Below are 13,531 nucleotides of genomic sequence, written 5' to 3'. Positions count from 1 at the left end.
CCCCCCCCCCCTTTTTTTTTCCTCTGTACTAGAATTTGTGCTTACTGAAAAAAATGTTCTCTTCATCCTAGGTACTTTGTTGACGACTCATTCCCCAACTCCAGTAGCCCCTCATCCAGTCACTATGCCCACATATCGGGCTCCAGGAACACCAACCTATAGTTATGTGCCCCCACAGTGGTGATCATCCTGGCAGTCATTGTAAGTTGCTGATTTAGGTTGAAAGCAGTTAATCTTTCTTATAAATGACAGCATTGCTGGTTCTTGGGGGAAGATTTTTCAGAAGGTAAGCAGTCTGGGGTACATCTACAATATTCTAATTGAGTAAGAATACACAAAAATTATTGCTTATGTAATAGCTGTTCCCTGCAAAGGAGAGGAGCCTAGTGGGACTTCTTCAATGGTCTTAATATCTTCAGAAATAATTAATAATTTTCATGGTTCATGATTGTTCAAGGTAAAAGAATGAGCCTCAGGTATGCCTTATGAAAATACATCTGGGACTAAATGTATTGAGTAGTTTGAATTCACTGGTAATTATGTGTATAACTTTGTAGTCTTATTTTTGATTGGCTAAATATGTTTTGCCTTGCTCTGAGAGTGAATCTTTCTCAGAAGTTGCGGAAACAAATAAACAATCTTGAGTTAATTTCATATATTCACTCTGTTTCAGGTAAGTCTCAGTTCATACTGCTTGCAGTCAGCATGGAAAAATCATTTCTAGTGTGGACCAAAATTTAGATCATGTGTTTCAAGAGAAGGAGTTTAATTTTGAAATCTGCTGTAGGGTGGGGTGGATTTTGGAGGCATAATATGTGTCAGACTGACATAAAGCCCAGTGTTCTTGGGATCCTCACTTCTTTTTTTTTTAGCATAAATTGAGAACAGTTTCATTTGGAATAAGTACTTGTCAGACCAACTGACCTGGAAGTTTCACTTTTAGTCCATTTAGTTTATGACAAAGTTAACATTGTTTTAACTTTCTCTGGATTTCTGTTTCAGCGGTTAGTAGTCCAGAGTTCTGTGATTACAGGTGAATGTATTCCCTTTGAGTTAGTAATGCAACAGCCATCTTTCATTTTGCTGTGATGCTACATGTCAGTCTGCAGATCTGAAACATTTCACATGACACTCTTCGATGAAATATTATAGTACATGAGTATAAAAAGTGAGGGCTTTGCTGTGGCTAAACTCATGACTGCTGGTAAGGAACTTTAGTATAAAATACCTTTTTAATATTGTACCTTCTACTTAAGACAAAACTACTAGTGATGATAGAAGGCTGGAATGGATGTGACAGGAGAAAAGCAGTGTAGTGAAATTTTGAACCAGAAGCCTATGAACTTCAGTTGGCTGGATAAGTACTAGGGTAACGTCATATAATACTTAACATCTGTTGGGCTTGCATATCGATCTGGTGCATGCAATGTTAGAATGCTCTGCCACACTCAAATAGTATTTCGCATAATTGAGAATATTCCCTACATTTTTCCCCCCTCTTAACGTAGGTTTGAAGATGGGAGATATGCAATCAAGAAATTGAGGTTTAAAAGTTGGTGCTGAAGCCCTCATGCCTCCAACCAGGACTTTTCTTCTGAATGCTTTCAACACTTGGCTAAACACTACTAATTCCTGATCACTGAAGATTTTCCAGTGCTGCATATCTTACATCTTGGAACTCCAGCAGTTAGTCTTAAAGCAAATCCTGTTTTGTGGACTGTCTTGCAATTTTTTAGCTAATTATAACGATAAAAAGGGAGTATAAATTTATTCTGATCCATATCTAGTTGAATGCATGTTAAAACACAAAAACAAAGCTTGCTCAATCTACCTGCAGTGACTGATGCAAAAACCATCATATGCAAATCCAAAGGAACCGAAAAGTATTTTACAACTTGTATCACTAATGCACTGTTGTATGCAGGGTCTTACGGTAGAATCATGAAAGTGAGTTTCGTTATAGAATACCATAATATACATTAGAGAAGTGCTTCAGCCTTTTTCAGGTTGATGGAGTTGCCAGCTTAAAAGGGGCATATTTTTATTTAAGTGATGTATTCTTTTCAAATTCAACTACTAAATTGGAGTGACTGGAAAATGAGTCAGGTGAGCTGTAGAAATCCCGCACACAATTAGTTTCCTTCATACCTTTTCATTTTCATTACATGGATTCAGTGTTATACAGATGTTCTTAAGGATCAGAATGAAATGACAAAGGTAACGCTGTGTGTGCCAGTAAATAAAGCCAACTTCCTTGAGGCAAAACTGGCTCCTAGGAGCAGTAGGAGGTGACATCACCTGCATAATGAATTGCATGTCCTGGGGAGATATGTATCCAGTACTATCTTTCATATGGTGCAAGATGTGTCAAAGTGAGACTGCCACACAGACTGATAGAAAGACTTTTTTAGTTCTCAGTTCAGGAAATCCATGCTTTTTTTCCTAAAGAATATTGTAGTCTGTTGAAAATGTATGTGCAGTTGATCCAGCTTGCTTTCCTGAAACTTCAGAAACGCTTGGGCTTTCGTCAGCAAACAGGAGTTCAGCTGCATGTTATTCTGAGGAAAGCTTGTGTGCCTGGTGAGTGTGTTAAAGGGGAGCAAATCATTTTAACACAATTTCCTTATTAGCTTTTTGCAGTATGGACTATGGATATGCAGTAGTAGGACTGCCGGAATATAAAGATTTCAAATAGCTGTTGTTTGGGTTTTTTTTCCCCTGAAAATATTTGTAATTGACATAGGAGTCATTTGTTGGTCATAGCATTTTGGCGTATATTCCTAGTATTTTCTTTTTTTTATTTCCTAAATTGCACTTAGAAGCACGTAAAATAAGACTGACTGCAGATCAGCATTTCATTGCGATGAGTCATTTCTGATATTCTTTCTTGCAACTTCGATTTTTAAAAAGTACCTCAAAGCGAATGCTGTGGGGATAAAGGGCTAGCCTTAGAACCCATTTGTATACCAAAATTGTTACGGAGGAGATTTTAAATTTTTAAATTTGAATATTGCACATAAAATCAAGGTTTTTCTTAAACCTGCTTGACTTAACAATTCCAGAAGGATGCAATTTGCTTTTTTTGGATACGTTCTGCCTGCAATAAATTATTCAGTAAATGGCTATAAAATGTTGTTCCCTTTTAAGTGTTTACACAGGTGTATCAGGCTGTATTGTTCTTGTAGGTTAACTTCCATTCAGAAGTAAATTTTTTTAGGTTGTATGTCTAGTTATGCTTTGGTTTGGGGTGTTCTGCTCCTATACAGATTTGGCAGCTACTTCAGGGTATCATCCGTGCTGATTTAGTGCTGCCATTCCAGTACTCTGCCCTGGTGGGAGGCGTCTGTACCTTCATGACCCATTGGTGGTTAGAGCCTTCAGTAATTTTATTTTTTACAGCACTCTTCATTGTTTTGTACTTCATTTTTTTTTGTTTAATAAAGTTTAGGTTTTGTTTTGCATGAGTCACTGTCAGTGGACGGCCCCCGTATTTCTAATGCCTTGAACATAACTATGTTGTTGGAATAACTACTTTAAACCTTCCTCATGAGCACTTACTGTAGTTTAGGGATTTCCATATATTTTTTATGGAGCAGAAAATTACCCCAGACAAACTTATTTGAATCTGTGCTTCTTTGTTCAAGTCTGTTTAACAATTCCATTTGTGTAGTAGATTTGGAGCTTTGATTAGTCAGGTGTGCCAGAGAGTACCGTGAACATTAGTACAGGCCATTTGTCCATTTTAGCTAGTAGAGAGTGACATCTTGTCTTAGCATGATTTTAACAAAGAGCTGAGGTATGAAACAGTGCTGTATTGGGGAGAAACTATAAAGAACCAGCTGAAAGCTTTGCTGTCTCCTGTCTCATCACCCAATAAACTAAAGCTTTGAAAATCATAGGAGAGAACTTTTCATGAATGCTGCAATAGATGAATAGTTAAGGAATGGATATAACTTCTTATGTATTTGCTCTAACTTCAGATTCCTAAATGTCATCTTGGAATTGGTCTCTCTATAATATTCCGTAACATTTAGGCAGTCTCACTTACTTGAGCACTTTTTTTTCCTCTAAGTTGCATTATGGGATTCATCTGTGAGGGGGAAACTGTACCTTTTTTTAAAGGTACTACACCTTCCAGTTTTGGTCGATTATAATCTACTGGGAGGGTGGAGCATGTCTCCAGTAGTTGATATGGAAAGTAACCAAAAGCACAGTGCAGGGGGACGGGGGGAATATGTGTATATATAACTATCTTAATGGTATTTTGTTGCAAATAGTAGAAAGCATGGATATAAAACTGCGGCGGGGGAAACTGTACATCATTAAATAGGCGTTTACACAGTGAGGGTCTTATGAAACATTCTCTCCTGCTTTTTATATAACATTCCCTATTTAGAATTCCTTTATAAATAAATAAATACGCAGTATGTGTTTGCACTACAGCTCCTCAGCAAGTGAAAAGAGCTAGTGCATTAGACACATTTCAGATCAAGCTTCTCTTTAAAAAAAAAAGACAAACTTTTATGGCAGCTTTATATGATTAAAAAAAAAGTACTACTTTAAACCTGGAACTGAAAATAACTGTTGCAGCAATAACAGAGAAGTCCAAGAAGGATTTTTTTTTTTTTTTGTAATTCAAATTTCAGGTGTTGAGTTTAGATAAAGTATTTTTAAAAAACTGAGGTATTCCCTATGTCAGTAAGAACTGATGAAAATGTCTTTTAAATGTAGCAGCAGCAAAAGAGAAATGGCTAATAATTGGCACCAAGAACATGTAGCCCTAGTCAGTGCCGTGGTGGTTATTCATGAAACAGTAGGAGGGAAAATGGAGAATCTACTACTAGATCTTGCTTATGCTTGTTGTAACCATCTCCTGTTAGAAGTTTCTGGAAGATGTGCAGCAATGCTGTTCAAGAAAGCTTCTTTTTGAGTGTACTATGCAAGCTAAATGGCTTAGATGCAGTGGTAGATAAAAAAATCCTTTATTTTGGTTGAAGTCCTTCCTTGTATTGCTTCATGCACTAAAAAAAAAAAAAAATCTGAGTACCACCATGTCTTAGTGTTGTCTGAGAATAGTTCATGGTACAGAGTTGTATACCAGGGTACTCAACATTGACTACTCTTCACAGAGCATTCTGGCTTCACTGCTGCTTGAGTAGTAAGGCCACTTAAGGTATCAGAGCAAGAGATGGTCAGAATTGACTTGGAATCACTCCCCAGTGCTTAAGCACAGTGTAATACACCATTGATTTGGATTTAGAACATATCTTTGCTTGAATAGGTAAGCACAGCGACATGATACCACCGCTTAACTCTAGGCTTAAACTCATGCCAGAGAGTAGTAAATACCATGTATGGGAAACCTCCCATTTTAGGAACATGAACAGTAGTGATGCTTCAGCTGGAACTTCTTGTGGGAAAGAGGATGGGTGCTGTGGTGGTCGAATGGTATCTGCAGTTGCACAGGATGTGGTTTGTGCAGTAGTCAGTAGGAGATAGGCACGACCCGTGTCCAGCCTGCCCCAGCAGGTGTCACTGGCCAGCTGTAGCATGTGCAGAGGGTCACAAGCGATCCGTTAATCCTCATGTCAAAGTGTTTGTGAACAGCTGTTCAAAAGACATAGATTTAAGCTCATCCAGATTGTTCTCATTAATGTGTCAGCTCTCTAATCCTGTATTTTATCAACTCTAAGCTTCCTGCAGAGACCCTCAGGTTTGACGAGGTAGAATGCCAATTAACAGGAACAACTGCAGCAAGGTTAGGATAGTTTTGTGCATCAAGCCTCGCCAAGAATCGAGTTCATTCTGAGATCTCCTCTGAAGTAGTGAGGTCTCCTTCAGCAGGCTGTGTACACTTCTGTTTGGGGGGATGTTGAGAGAAAATAAGGTGTGGTTTGTGCACAGAAGAGAGGGAAGATGAACAGTGCTTATCTGGGGACAAGGAAACCTTTTCTTGTGTGGGTTGAATATAACACTGAAACAAACATCTGAATTCCACAGGTAGTGAGGGTCCATTTGTGATTTTAAAAAATATTCTAAACAATTTATGGGCTCTGAAGTTTCAACTTCAAGAAAGCGAACATGACTTTTCTAAACTGTTGTGACTTTTGGGCACTTAGCAAGCAAACTGGGAAAGCTTTTTTAGCTGGCTGCTGTACAGACTTGTTTTAAGTAGAATGGATTTGTTAGTGGGTTTTTTTTATTGTAATGCTATTATTGGCTGCCCTCATGTCTAAGATTTGAAAAAGTGAGTGCATGCAATGGAAGTACAAGAGGCCCCAGTAATAGTTCTCTATGTTTGTTATGAAATAGACACAAGTTTCCTTTTTATGACTTTTTTTTAAAACTGTCTTACGAACAGTTGTATTGGTACTTTTTTTTAAGTTTAGGTCAATGTTGTCTTCCAGAATAAGTTTTAAGGCATCACTCACTCCTGCATTGAACTATTACGTCAACATGTAGAGTGGAGATTCCATTCTGAGCCAGTTCAATTGTGAAAATTCATAATTTTTTATTTTTTATGCAATTCAATGAGTAGATGAGCTCAGATTTAAATTCTTAAAAGCACGTTTATTGTAACAAGAATTGTTATGTATTAATACTTCAGTTTTCAATAAAGATTGACTTGTGTTGCTTATTGTGGTTTTTTTTTCTGTTGTCTTTGGTGACTTCCTTTTAGAAAAGATTGTGTTGCTGGATAGTAGTATGGTGTGTTAAAACTTTAAGGTAATGAAATCTGGTGATTGAGCAAAGCAAAACATTTAAATAGGTTAAGTGACTTTTCTCAATAAGGTTTCTTAATGGCTAACAAAACACAGCCGTAAAGGCTTCCCTCAGTTCCCCTGGGGAATAAGGCGCCCTGCCTGAGAGTGTGGTAAAGATGGTGCAACCCTGCCTCATTCCCTTTTGAGGCATTTCCTGGGGCTTGAGGTTTCTTATTGTTTTATAGTTTAAAACAAAGAAAATGAAACAGATGTCAAATTTCACAATGCTTTAGCATTTACCTGATACCGAAACAATGCTGTCTCAGAGTTGACAGGTCTTGAGCAGAAAGCTGTTATAAATCAGTGTCTTGAGTGTTCCCCAGAAGGAACTGAGTAGGTGTGAGGTGTGGGTAATTATCCTCTTTCTTTAGAGTGTGGGTGGCTTTAAGTGATGCTAATGTTAAAATGGAAGTATGTATATTTGGGGGGGGGGGATGGGACTACACTGCTTGAACTAACTGGCTATTTTAATTTATTGTAGGTCTCCAAAAATAACAATAACTTAACTGATAATGTTCCTGTGAAAAGCAGCACATGTGGAAGAGGAAGGTATGATGGCAATAACCACATCAAACCGCAGAAATAGCGTTTGGTTTTTGAGATTATTGCTACAAGTCTTGTTTGGTTTTCAGTCAAGTAGTTCAGCTTCTAAACTAGTAGCCAAACACTAGGAGTCCCGTGGGGATGTGGTTTTTTTAGTGTGTTTTATCTCAAGCTAATTGCTGGCCAGTTATCCTGGAATCACTTTTATTTTACAGGAGATATGTTAGGGGGTTTTGTTGCAGGTCGTTGGAGAGGATGTAAATTCATAATCCCTAACCAGTGGGTTGCTGGAATCTGGGAGGTTATAAAGAGGAAATACTGTTCTTCAGAGTGATGCTGATCACCCTTGGATTCGATGGATTCTCGTATAGCTGCTCTTGTGGTGGCCTACTGTTGTGAAGAATTACTTGATACTGTATGTGACATAAGAACACCGTACAGAACTTTCAAGTCTCTATAGGGGGTTTCTTGTTTATTTTAAATGTATCCATGGAACTACCAAAATGGTGGGTCAGTAATGGTTTGATTTCCGCCCCGCCCCCCCCCTTTCCCAAATTCATTTTGCAACAACATTGTGGTGCTTATTATTTTCACACTGCTGATGAGTGGCTGTTAATTATTTGCTATGAAGGTTAGATGTATTGGTAAGAGCTCCTTGTTTTAGAGGCAGCTTTGGACACTGGATAACAGCCAGAGCGCCTTCCCGAAAAGTAACCGCTCGGTTAGCAATTGTCAGAAACAAGGCAAGAAGTTTTGAGTTGCAGGTTTTCCTGTAACTAATTATGGATAAAAAGAAAGTTTGCTTTTTTCTAACATCTTGTTTCAGATTCTGAATTCCACGGCTCACCGTAAACAAATTCAAGTAACAGAAATTGTTTTGTTGGTGAGCTCCCCTGGAATCAGGAGTGATGTACTTATTATTTATCTGTGAATTTTCCTTTGTAGGAAATGATAGTCATAGCGCTGGGGCAGAAGGTGTTGCTGCATTACATGGATGAAATGTCAGACTTGTGTGGGGGAGGCTAAGTGCTTTCCTGGATTTTATTTCAAATTCCATCAGGCTATTAGCTCTCCTGTCTTACCCATCCAGAATAGAATGTGCTCCATGTGACTACTTTAAAAAAAAATTAAAAAGTCGTACAGCAATAAGAGATCTTTGGTAGCTAGAGGAAGCTGTATTGTCTGTGTTACAGAGAGCATGGCAGACCTACAGGGAAGACTGTTGAGCCTCGTGGGTACAAGTGACAAAGTGATGCTTCAGAAAGGGAGGGGAACTCAACCTTTCTACAGATTTGCTGTTACCAGCCTTACTGTAAGAATTGTGATCATGTGGACTTCACAGCTGAGATCAAATGCTGTACCCTCTCTCAGTGCAGGAACGCTAGTGTGGCTGAATCTGGGGGGTAAGGTTTTTCTAGGTGGTGTGATTTAGATGGCAGGTGTATTTCAGGTTGCTGGAGGTTAAAGGAAAAAATAAAGATTATGAAGCCTAGGTAATGGACATGCAGGCAGGCTGCTACTTCTCAGAAAAGGGGGAAGAAGCAGGTGTGAAAAGATCGAAGGAACTCCTAAGCAGAATACTGTTACATAGCTACATGGGATTATGGCAGATAAAAAGGTTTGTTGGGTGTAGTCAGTAGTTAATGTTTCATGGGAGGATTACAGAATTAGACAAGAGTAAAGTTGATAGCTTGTTTATTTCCCATCTCACAAATTTATATGTAAACAGTCACAAAGGTACACAAGTCTGGGTTAATATCACACGTATTTCATTTGCACAGACTGTAAAACACGGAGCTGCTTTGGTAGCAAAGTTGTGCAAGAGAAGAGCTCGCTATGTGCAGAGAAGAGTGGTGTAGTTGCAGAGAGGAAAATGGCAGGAGTGTTACGCAAAAAGAGCAAGCAGCCTGTATTTTTCCTAAAACCACCAGCACTGCTAAAGCCATGGGATTTTGGTAATGTAGCTTGTTGTTAAATATTTGGGAGACATGGTGAGAAGTGAAGTGTGGTGTGAGGTGTTTAATCCCAAGGCAGGGCAAGCTGCGATTGCTGCATGGCTGGGAAGGAGTGCCCTTTGGCCTCTCCTGAGCCTGAAGCTGTATGGCTGTGAATATAAAGGCAAGTGAAATCCAGCTTGCTGCTGCCCTTGAGCATGCGGTAGAGGCCATCCTCCAATACCTGACCCTGATCTGTGTAGCACTCAGCAGAAACGTGCAGGGGTGCATTGTGTCTTCTGACGTGTCAGATTTTTGACTGCCTCCTTGCACTAGCTTAGCTGTGAAATGAGTTGCATTGATTTGTTCCTACTGCTTTGAAGATTGATTTCCCCCCCCGTGCTATCAAACTAAATGAACAAGCTGCACCTTCAGTGGGTTAAAATGATGTGAAAACACTTCAAATTTTTTCAGTTAATTTCTGTCCATTATCAAAGCTCTTATTCTTTAACCCATTACTTACCTGCAGACCTGGTCCTACAGCTTTGCTTAGGCTGGGACCTCTGGGTACAGGGACTGCCTGCTGGTAGGTTGGTACAGGACATCGTAGTCAAGACCTTGTGATCATACCAGTGCGGTACTACTGCTTGTCAATTGCAGTGGCAAGTCCTGCTACCTTTAACAGAAAAGAGTAGCAGCAGGTACAGGCTGAGACTCCAGCAGTTGAGGGAAGGGTGAACAGCTCCGTCCTTAAAGCTTTAGGTATTTTGTACTATCCTATTGGCTGTCCAAACAGGTATTGCAATGCCATAACCCTCAGTAGCAGGTGAACAGCGAAACTTGACATGAGAATTTAAACCAGTTGAAGTAATAACAGTAAAATAGGAAATTAGCATTTGCTGGAAGCTGTACCACCTCACCGATGCTGACAAAGTCCTTAAGCAGTCAGTGTAGCAATACTTGGTCAAAAGACTGATATTTAAAAATCAATGGCGACGTTGATCTGTTTAAATCTGCTGTTGGATGAAGGTATGCTTCCACTACAGTAAATCTGGAGGAGTACAGCCTGATATTTCAACATATATTGCAAGAGATGAAAGGCATTTTTATTAAGAAAAGCTAACTTCTGTCATTCTGGCATCCCAAGAAAGGTAGTATTTTCCATCTGAAGCTGAGATTCTCTTAGGATGTCTGTGACCTGTAGATGCCTCAATTCTCTGTTGTCCTGATCAGTCACAGGGTGGCCTGGCTTTCGGATGTTTTCAGGACACCCAGATGCAGGCAGCCTGCACACTGTAGGCTTCTGGATGCAGACCAAAGCGCTGGTTTTGCGGAGCAGTGTCCTAGACAGCTGGAATTACCAGCAGTGTACAGCAGCGAGGCGATGGACTGGGCCAGACAGGAATAGGACTCCTCCCCACTGTACACCCCTAGAAAACTAGAAAAAGTTTCTAGAAAAGAAACTTAAAGAACTAGAAAAAAAAGACTAGAAAAGATCTTAAAGGCTGCTTCATGGCAACTTTTAGCTCCATAGGAATTGATGTATTTGTTATTTTGATTTAGTACAATGACAGTTTGTACTGCTTTTGGTGCTGTCAAAACTTGGAGCATAGGCATTTTCCTAGTGTATACACCCACCTTTTCTGACTCACTTATTCCAAACTAATAGTTCAAAACAGAGAGAGGATTTTTTGTGGTGGGTTTTTTTTGGTCAGAGCAGAAACTAGATTATATAGCAGCCACCGGTCCTCTTCACTTTACTGGTAGCTTCAGCAATTCTTCTGATTGGTTCACATGCTTTACATAAGCCTGTGTCCTGTCCCAGTGAAATCTGGGACTCAGTAAGAAACGTGGCTGCTTTTCACAAGAAGCTTCCTAAACAGAGAGCTAGAGAAGGAGGGGAACAGATAGAGCCACGACCCCTAAAGAAACCCCAAACCACCCCTGTATCAAGTCATCTTGTCCACTTTCTGTAACTCAATGCAGAAATATTTTTCTGAGTAGTTAGGTGGGTTCTACCCTAGAATCTGGAATGATTGGTGCTGTTCAGGCTCATGTCAGGAGCTTCAGGTTTTTTTGCATGAAAATCTGCATTTCTGGACATGTAGAAGGTTCGTCTCCAGAGGAGTGGGTACCAAAGTCTCTCATCTCTGCTTATTTGTGCGTCAAAGGGACTCTTCTTGTGAGTCTGGTAAGACTGTGTTGTCCATTAAGCTCAGAAAGCTTGACAGAGGCTGTACTTGACCTGTTGTTCATATGCCAGAAAACCCCCTATTACAAGTTTAGATGATGTAATGTGTACACTAACACTGTCTGTCCTACACGCGCCTTCTCCCTGGTGCTTTCAGTTGACAGTACAGTGTGAGTACTCCATTCAAAATCCAGATGCCAGGGTGAAGAGGAGGGAAGTTCAGTGTTGGTTAGTCCGTTACCGCTGTCATACATACATACATTTTACCATTCAATCAGTAACTTCGGAGATGAGATGACTTTTGAGTGTCTGATTAAAACCAAGGGAGGTTACACATGATCTAATACACAGTTTGTTCAGGAAAAAATAGGTTTTGTGGTTAGAGAATCAGGAAGTAGTGCTGGGTAGAAAAGGAAGGATGGCATTTCTTGATGAAATACTTTTTTGGATTTACAAAGTGGTCTGTTGACATTCCAGTGCATGGGCAGGTGTGTGGAGAGAAGTGAGTTTGATTCTTACCTGTTTATCAATGTCACTGCTGTAACTCCACCTCCTGTGTTACGAGGTTTCCATCTCTTTCAGTGTGATCAGCTTTTATACCTGATTTCAGTCTTGCATAGGGGACGGGATCCTAGCTCCAAATGTTTCTTGCAAGACTAGAATCCCAACTGAAGACACTTCTTAGGAAGAGTACCGATAGGCCATCAAATAGAGAATGTGTTTCTTTCTACCAGAAATAAACAACTTTTCATCAACTGGTATACTGTTTGGCCAGAGAAGTCTGGTTTGGCACTTAGATTTTTTGTAAAAAAGTTTCTCTCTGTAAGTCATTTGTGTGCACTGGTCAGATATGGAGTAAGTTCTGCAAGAGATGGTAAATAATCTGGTAGTTCAAACAATTCAATGCATATTTACTATTCAGAGTATTGCTACACAGATAAAATTAATAGTACCCAATGTGTGTTTTGGTGGGGCAGCAGCATTTTTTTTTTTTATTGCCCTTGAAAGCTGCTGCACTTCAAGGTATTGTGCCACTGTCACCCCATTGCATTCAGCAGAATAGGTCGGGATTGATACTGGAGTGACTTCAATGGAGATGTAAAGCTGAGTGTATAAAGCAACATACAAATTAAGCACAGATCTGAAGCTGTAGCATGGGACACTTTGAATAGATGTAAAAACTCTTTTTTCGTAATGGGGACAATGAGGTATTGACCAGGGATCCAAAGAGGTTTTGCGGGAATCTCCATCCTTGAGCACACTCGGATAGCAACTGGACAAGACCATGAGCAACCTAATGCAGCTTCAGAGCTGGTCTGTGGGGGGTGTTGTGGGAGGAATGGTCCCAAGGTCCTTCCCAGCCTGGTTTCACTGGTCCAATCCGACACTCCTCCCCCACTAACTACGAAGCTGATAAGCTCAGAAAATTGATCATTTCCATTCCAAAAGGTTTTCTTCCTGGCCAATCAAAACAAACATGCCATGATAAGGAAAAGAGGGTGCAGACACATAGGGTAAACACAAAGTGGCAACTGCCTTCTGTTAGTGAGAGTGCTGGCTGCGACTGACCTGGTTCTGGCTGTGGCCCTGCAGCAAGGGTAAGTCTGCCCTGAAGATGCTGTGATGGCCCACTGGCGTGTCGCTCTGCTGGGGGTGAGCAGCACCGCTTCCTGGGCTTATGCTTATGCCCGAGAGTCGGGCAGCAAGCACGGGGTTGTTCGTGGAAGGCAAGTGGGGCTGTGCATGCACAAGGGCTTAAGCTTGTTGGCAGGGGTCAGGGTTGGGCGGACCACTGTTTGCCATGTCTGGATTAGTTTAGTAGAGCTTCTGCCCTCCCCTGCCAGGAGAGGCAGACTGTACCTGCAGCCTACGGGATTTAGCAGAGGCTGTACTGTGGACAGGCAGCTCTTACTAGCATTTAGATCGGGGGGGGCAGTGCAGATGTCCAATTCTCAGGGCATGCAGAGCACTCAGTAACCTGGCATGGGGCTGGGAGGAGTCACTGTTAATTTTGGCACTTGGCAAGAACAAAATAGTGAAGCCTGATAGTGGTGTTTTTAGTTTTGTCTTTTTGTGTGGGTTTTTTGGGTGTGGCTGTG

The 13,531-nt window shown here is 40.5% G+C and overlaps 1 protein-coding gene across 1 annotated transcript in view; it reads left to right on the top strand.

Moving 5' to 3' along the window:
* The window catches only part of FAM168B (family with sequence similarity 168, member B), a gene marked incomplete at its 5' end in the record, with an annotated part of 4,616 nt that extends 2,410 nt beyond the window's left edge, over positions 1-2,206 (top strand). Inside the window, 2 exons of the mRNA XM_010083005.1 lie at positions 72-201; positions 1,509-2,206. Of these exons, the coding sequence (XP_010081307.1) occupies positions 72-184 (113 nt within the window). The remainder of the gene's footprint in view (positions 1-71; positions 202-1,508) is intronic.
* Between the last annotated feature and the right edge of the window lie 11,325 nt (positions 2,207-13,531).

This window comes from Pterocles gutturalis, unplaced genomic scaffold, assembly GCF_000699245.1.
Source record: "Pterocles gutturalis isolate BGI_N339 unplaced genomic scaffold, ASM69924v1 scaffold14090, whole genome shotgun sequence".
In the NCBI taxonomy this organism is placed as follows: domain Eukaryota; kingdom Metazoa; phylum Chordata; class Aves; order Pterocliformes; family Pteroclidae; genus Pterocles; species Pterocles gutturalis.
Note: the sequence above shows the minus strand (reverse complement) of the source record. Positions and strands in the feature narration are given on the sequence as shown.